The sequence below is a fragment of the Nicotiana tabacum genome, chromosome 24 (assembly GCF_000715075.1).
Source record: "Nicotiana tabacum cultivar K326 chromosome 24, ASM71507v2, whole genome shotgun sequence".
Taxonomy (NCBI): Eukaryota; Viridiplantae; Streptophyta; class Magnoliopsida; order Solanales; family Solanaceae; genus Nicotiana; species Nicotiana tabacum.
Genome location: NC_134103.1, coordinates 75,623,457 through 75,631,557, shown reverse-complemented (window position 1 = coordinate 75,631,557; position 8,101 = coordinate 75,623,457). Strand labels below are relative to the sequence as shown.

The 8,101-nt window shown below is 34.5% G+C and overlaps 1 protein-coding gene across 1 annotated transcript; it reads right to left on the bottom strand.

Moving 5' to 3' along the window:
• Positions 1-6,688: 6,688 nt before the first annotated feature.
• LOC107783736 (dirigent protein 22-like) lies at positions 6,689-7,539 on the bottom strand. Its single transcript, XM_016604756.2, has one exon. The coding sequence runs from the start codon at positions 7,416-7,418 to the stop codon at positions 6,834-6,836; it is 585 nt and encodes a 194-aa protein (XP_016460242.1). The 5' UTR covers positions 7,419-7,539; the 3' UTR covers positions 6,689-6,833.
• Positions 7,540-8,101: the final 562 nt, after the last annotated feature.

Here is an 8,101-nt window from a genome sequence, read left to right as displayed (position 1 = left end):
CTAATCTCTATAAGGCCTCAGAAGACATAGCTGGCCCATCTCCGACTTGTGCCGCAATAACCGGCTGAACTAATCCGATTGGTTGAGCTGCAGGAGCCTGATACTGGGGAGCGATCTGCTCTGGAGTGGGAGTGGTAGGAGTTTGGGCTCCTCCTCCAACCTGAGAGACTGCTGGTGCCATGGAAAATGCGCCAGTCTAGGCCACACTCTCCATAAGGCCCACCAAATGGACCAAAGCGTCCTGAAGTACTGGGGTGGAAATGAACCCTTCCGGAACCTGAGCTGGTCCAGCAAGAACAGTCTGGACTGGAACCTCCTTCTCAAGCTCTATCTGAGGCTCCACTGCTGGGGATGCTGCTCGGGTTCTAGGTTGATCCCTGCCTCGGCCTCTGGCACCGCCTCGGCCTCGACCTCTGGCACCGCCTCGGCCTCGACCTCTGCCCCGCGTAGGAGCTGCCACTGGAGGCTCTGGTTGTTGCTCAGCTGAGGAGGCGGTACGTGTTCTCGCCATCTGTGAGAGAATAAGAGTAGAAGAGTTCAATTAGCATTGAAAAAGATAAAATTGCACGACAGAGAAGAAAAGAAGTGAAACTTGTTCCTAAACTTCATAACCTCTGGAAGATAAGCACAGCCGTCTCCGTACCGATCCTCCAGACTCTACTAAGCTTGCTCGTAAATCGTGAGACCTAAGCAACCTAGTACTCTGATACCAACTGCCACGACCCAAATTTTCCACCGACGGGACCGTGATGGCGCCTAGCATTTCACTTGCTAGGCAAGCCAACTTTAGAGAATCATTTACCAATTTCTTATTTTCATTCAGTAATTAACATTAATTAACAACAATAAAATATAACAAGTGCGGAATATCATAAATCTGTATTAACTACTACCACCCGGATCTGGAGTCGCAATTCACGAGCATTCTAGAATTTACAACAAGTAACGGTCTGAAAGAAATACAATTGTCTGAATGAAAGAAAACAGTAAGACATAAATGATAGACGGGGACTTCAAGGTCTGTGAACGCCGACAGATCTACCTTGAGTCTCCGAACAGCGAACCAGTAGCAAATCTCGATCAACCTAAGTAAGTATCAAAATCCGCATAGAAAGTGCAGAGTGCAGTATCGGTACAACCGACCCCATGTACTGGTAAGTATCGAGCCTAACCTCGGCAAAGTAGTGACGAGGCTAGGACAAGACACCCACATATAACCTGAACAGTATAATCATGCTAGTGGCAACAACAGTAAATAAAAAATAACGCATAAATAATGGGAAGGGAACATACAATGGGGAAATACAACATAAGGAGTGAGAATAATAAAAAAACATAATTAAATCGGAAATCCTTAAACGAATTGAGCAATTAAGTCACCAAGGAAAACTACACGACATCACCCTTCGTGCTTTACTCTCAACCTCACCAAATAACAAATAAGACTGCACGGCATCACCCTTCGTGCTTTTACTCTCTTCCTCACAATATAAATAAATTATGCACGGCATCACCCTTCGTGCTTTACACTCTTCCTCACAATATAATTAAATTATGCACGGCATCACCTTTCGTTCTTTACACTCTTCCTCACAATATAATTAAATCAATAACAATGGATAGAGAGGAGTTTCACAAGAAAATCAATATTTCATAAATGATTACTTTCACAATTTAACATCTCAACCTCGAATTAATATTCACAATTTTATCGACCTTGGTGGAACCGGATACAAGTTTCCCAACATTTCAACAACAACAATAAGAATAGATAACAAGATTTAAGACTACAAATTTACAATAATGGAATTTCACTCGCGTACTATGACTCGACCACAACGTATAGATGTTCGTCACCTCAACTAGACGACGTATTCAACAACAAAACACGTAGCAAATACTCACACAATACCTATTCCCTCAAGCCAAAGTTAGGCACAACACTTACCTCGCTCTGAAGGCCACTTAATTCTCAATAACAGCTTTTCCTTTGGAATTCACCTCCAAGTCTTTCGTATCTATTCAAAAATGACTCAATAATATCAAATATTGCTAAAGGAATCAATTATATTTCATAAATTAAATTTTTCAAATTCTTTTCCTCCAAAAAGTCGAAAAGTTGACCCCGGACCCGCTTGGTCAAAACCCGAGGTTCGGACCAAAATCCTTTTACCCATTCACCCCCGAGCCCGAATATGTAATTAGTTTTGGAATCCGACCTCAAATCGAGGTCTAAATTCCCAAATTCCCGAAATTCCTAGTTCCTTCCCTAATTCTACAATGAAAACTCTAGATTTTTGGTTAAAGATTCAAGAAATGTAATGAATAATTGAAAGAAAATGGTTTAGAATCACTTACCAACACTTTGGGGAAGAAAATGACTCTTGGAAATCGCCTCTATCCGTTTGGTTCTTGAAAATGTTGAAGAAATAGCTCAAACCCGTGTTTGGAGTCTTTTTTAATCCACTGGACATGCCTTTATCGCGTTCGCGAGAGGCCTGTCGCGATCGCGATGCACAGCGGCCTAAGGCCTACGCGTTCACGAGTCTTCCTATGCGTTCGCGTAAGGCAACTCCCCTAGCCTTCGCGTTCGCGACCCAGTGGACGCGTTCGCCTAGAAGAACATGACCAACCCTCCCCTAGGTCCCCAAGTGCTTCGCATTTGCGATGGTCAGGTCGCGTTCGCGAAGGGTAAATCCCCTATCACTTCGCGTTCGCGACCAGGCCTTCACGTTCGCGAAGAAAAAGTCTCAGCCTCACCAGTTTACTCTTCGCATTCACGAGAGGACCTTCGCGAACGCGAAGAAGGATATGCCAGACACAAGAATCTCCAGAAAACCAGATTTTTCCAAGTTCAAAACATCTCGCGGCCTATCCGAAACTCACCCGAGCCTTCGGGACTCCAAACCAAATATGCACACCAGTCTAAAATATCATACGAACTTGCTCGCGCGATCAAATCGCCAAAATAACACCTAGAACTACGAATTTAGCACCAAATCAAATAAAATTCTCAAGAACACTTTAAAATCCATATCCACTCAACTCGACGTCCGAATCACGTGAAATCGACTCCGTTTCTCACCAAATTTAACAGACAAGTCTTAACTATCATAATAAAATTATACCGGGCTCCAGAACTAAAATACGGACCCGATACTAACAATACCAAACATCGATCAATTCTTAAAAATAATTAATTTTTAGACTTTTAATTTTCATCAAAAATTCATAACTTGAGTTAGGGACCTCCGAATTCGATTCTGGGTATACGTCCAGGTCCCATAATTTGATACGGACCTATCGGGACAGTCAAAATATGGATCCGGGTCCGTTTATAAAAAATATTGACCGAAGTCAACTAAAATCAACTTTTAAGGCAAAATTTCTTATTTTCATTAGTTTTTAACATAAAAGCTTTCCGAAAATCTGCCCGGATTATGCACGCAAATTAAGGAGGGTAAAAATGAGATTTTAAAGGCTTAAGAGCGTAGATTCAAGTAGTTTTGCCTTAAAAGAGCGTAGATTCAAGTAGTTTCAAAATCGACAAAAGCAGAGACTGTAAAAGCTATCTTGCCAAAGTTATACTTCTGGCCTCAAATGAAAAAGATTCAACTGACAAGAAATATAAAGTAAGAACAGTTCCAATATTCAGTGTCTTCTTGCTTCGTTTCGGAAACGAAGAAGAACATCCAATAAAAGATGATTTGGTTCTTTCTTGAATACTTGGTTATCAACCCCAATGATAATAGTAGTGCATTTAATATAAGAAATATTTTTATCATAAGGTTAAAACGTAATTTGTGCAAATTGCATGATAGAATTAAAAAACTATCTTAGCTAGTAGAAATGAATATGTTGATCAAGCAAATAAAAGGTTGATTGCAAAATTTTATAGTAAAAACAAAATATTTTTCACTTTTTGACTAACAGAAAATGATACCAATAATTACTATCAAGAAAAATACTTAAATACTTTTATATGAAATGGCCTTCTACCTTACTTTAATCTTCCATTGTATATAGGTTAATTTTGAAAAGAAATATGCCCTTCATGCTACTGAAAAACTCAGATACACCGAATAACTTATGTAATAACACACAAATGGTATATAGAAGTTTTGACATTAACGTCATACATGCAAAAATTATGATATTGGTCAATCTGCTTCTAAGTATATTCTTATCCCTGAATTCAACTTTGGTCTTCCGAAACTAAGGAATATCCTTTTAAATTTGTGTCAAAATAATTTTTAATATGTTTATATTTTACAAATATAATAAATAAAGTATAAGTACAAATATTCTAAATATTAAATTATATTTACCGCAATATATTTTCTCACCCGAACAACTTGGCCATTAAGATTTAAGAGTATCATTAAAGAAAATACGAAAGCAACAAATAGATGATGCCTAACGCACTACATACTATTTTTTTTGACTTTCAATGTCAGACTAACCATGATTATACGCATGGCATAAAGCAAGTGGACTAAATATATTATATACTAAAAACGGACATTAAAAGCAATAACTGTACATGGATCGAGTTGGTTCAGCTTTGATCAAAACCAAACCAAACAAAGTATATCGGTTTGGATTGATTCGTTTTTGTCGAGTTTTTCAGATTTTTTTTTGTTATATGAATATTTTTTCAATCTTACTTTGTTGAAGTTATAGATAAAGTTTTGATAAGTGAATATATTTTAAGTAAAATTTTTAAAAAAAATTTAACAAACATAAGATCTATTAAACTATTCTTACGAGAGAATTCTTTTTGTAACACATGATAGTTATTTCGTCTAATTTTTCATTGAGCATACATTTTCAAGGTTAACCGAATTTAATAATTAAACATAAAAATCAACATGATACCTAAATAATGATATGTTCTATTTAATTTTAATATTACCGAAATACCATTTCCAATTCGAAAAATATATAAGAAATCTTGACATATGGAAGAATAAAGAAATGATTGACGTATTTCAATAACACTTGATAAGAAAGTGATATAACTTATTATTTAAAGTAAATAAAGATGAACGAACTATCATACTTCTATTAAATATTGCATCCCATGAGAGGATCCCAAATATTTCTAAATAGTTTTTAAAAAAAATTCTATCTAAAGTCTTAAAAGTATATATATAATTTATATATTTATATGTCGGTTTGGTTCGAATTTTTTTACTCAAAATCTAACCAAATTAGTCAAATTTTTTAATTAATTTGGTTTGAAGTTCGGATCGGTGTGATTTTTCGATTCGGTCAACACTGAGGTCACATTTGGCGAGCACTTTTGCAAAAGTAGAAATATTGTATCACCTTTAGCAGTTTGATATTTGACTTCTAAAACAATTGACAATAAAAGTTACATTCAGAATTTAGGTGCTCGGACTTGATCCTTACTACATGTTTTCATATTTGATGACCTTTAAGCAACTACAAATTTTGATATTTGAAATGCATATATTAGCGCTCCCTTTAATTAGGAGTGTACATAGGTCAGGTTGGTTCGAATTTTTTAATTATCAAACCAAATTAATAGTGTCGGGGTTTTTTAATTTATAAACCAAACCAAACCAACAAAGTCAGGTTTTTCAATCTCGATTTTCTCGAGTTTTTCGGGTTTATTCGGGTTTTCGAGTTTTTTTCCAGTAAAGTCTTCATAGCATAAAATATATAACTTGTGCTCCAAATATTTCTTAAGTCCTAGTAAAATACAACTATATAATGTATTTTCCAAGAAACTAACACAATAATATGAGATAAGTCATAGCATTATACTAAAATATTCAATAACAAAGATAAAATAATAAAATTACATAAAACAAATATTGCAAATTAATAAGCCATAATGAAAGTTAACATAATCTAAAAATACTATATATGTCATGCTAAAATAAGTATAGCTAATAAGTATTAATATTAATTACATAACTAAGCACTAAAGAAAAAGATAAACTAAGTTATGCATTTTCATTATAAACCAATGTAAAACTAAAATAATTATTCAACACTATCGTCATTCCTAGTATTGAGTTTAATTTCTTTTGTTAGCATTAGTATTGATTTGAACTTTATTTGAGTTACTACATTTATGAGCTTTAAAATTTATTTAAGATTCAAAAATATTAAGTCTAAACTTAAAATAATATGTAAAAAGAAAAAACTGTAAAAATGTTTAAGAAATATTTATAAATTACATTATAATATATATTTATATGTATAAAATATTTCTAAAACTTATATAAATGTACTATCGGGTTGGTTTGATTTCGGTTTGACTTTTTTTAGTTAAAACCAAACCAAACCAATTATGGTCGAGTTTTATTTTTCAATACCAAACCACATTGAATTTTATTTCCGGTTTGACTCGAATTATCGGTTTGGTGCGTTTTATTTATTTTCTTTGTACATCCCTACCTGCAATATTCCATTTTATTTGACAGTTCCAAAATAAATTGACACATTTTACATTTGAAATTTTTTAAATTTTCATTTTATCTTTAGATACATAACTTTATTTATATTCGAAGTTTTATTGCAATTTATTCTTCCCCTAAATGATACAATAAAGTTGACTGAAGTTCCTTCAACGTTTGCACGCAGCTTTCGAACTTTGGTCATGGAATTTCACCAAATAATTAAGAGGAATTATTGTCACAAGACTCGCAACATATTTATTTCTAGCCTGATAAATTTTTATTTACTCAACATGATATCAAATTACACAAATACTGGAATCCAAAATGAAATAGACCGTAGAAATAGAGATTCAAAAACAAAATAAAATCAACAACTCCATTCCCAACAGCATATACAACTCAGTAATGCAATACTACAACATTATACTCAACAATAGCATCACCACTACTATTACTCAAAAAATACGTCTTTGCGGTGGCGACGCCGCGAGCTAGCCGGAAAACTCCAGAACCACCAACAATCGGCATTTCTCTATATTCATTTAAAACTGTGTTACGGCCAAGTAGACTAAGTGTACTACCATTATATTTCCCATTAGTAAACACAAAATTAAGACTCATTAACAAACTGAATTCGTCAAGAGATGCTGTACCTACAATTCCTTGAGCTCGTCCAATCGTTGTTGAATTGATTTCTGGTCCTATTGTCAATCGATCGTCTAACACTGCTAACAAACCAAAAGATGTAGGAGAATGAGAAGTAGAATTGGCTTGTGCAATTGGTACTGCAGTTGGGTTTTTGCCACTAACTATATCGTGAAAATAGAAATGAAGTTTGGTTATTTTTGGTTTTGTATGGGAAAGTTTTTGGAACCATTGTTCTACTGCTTTAGGTTCTTGGGAAATATTGGCATGAGCAAAGGGAATTGATGATATGGTAATAGCAATGGAGCAAAGCAATAGAATTAGGTTTAGCTTTCCCATTTCTCTAATTCGTTGTGTCTTTGATTTCTCCCAAACTTCATGTGCTTTCGATAAATATATAGAGAGGTTGGGAAGTTTGGCGTAACCGGTAAAGTTGTTGCAACATGAACAAGAGGTTACGGGTTCGAACCGTGAAAAAAGTTTCTTACAGAAATATAGAGTAAGACTGCGTAAGAGTAACCCTTATATTTCAGCCCTAATTTTTCTGAACCCCGCACATAGCAAAAACGACCCAACTATATTATTTTTAAATACAGAGAGAGGTTGGATGAATTTAGAAAGAAAAGAATGGAGTTAGTTTCTTGTTTTCTCATTGGTAAGTTGTTTAGGTGGGAGTGGTTGGACCGCCAATTTTGATTATTCTCTTCTTCTTTCTATTTTGGTGTGGACATGTGGTTGCAGTGCAAAACATACTTTCCTCGAAACAACTTCAACATACCAACCAGCTAGCCCAATGTGTTTGATAAAAGCTTTTTCAAAAATGATTTAAATATTTATTACTCTATAAGTCTCAATTTACATGGCACATGTTCTTCCTTTTTACTATGTACTAAAAAGAATAAAATCTTTATATATATAGAAATAATTTAATTTTAAACTTCTTATTTAGTTATCCTTAATAAGATAATTTATAATTATATAAATATTTACGGTTTGTTTTCGATCACAGATTTCAAAAGTGT

Coding starts and splice junctions, on each gene's coding strand:
- LOC107783736 (XM_016604756.2), bottom strand. CDS start 7,418: ATGGGAAAGCTAAACCTAATTCTATTGCTTTGCTCCATTGCTATTACC.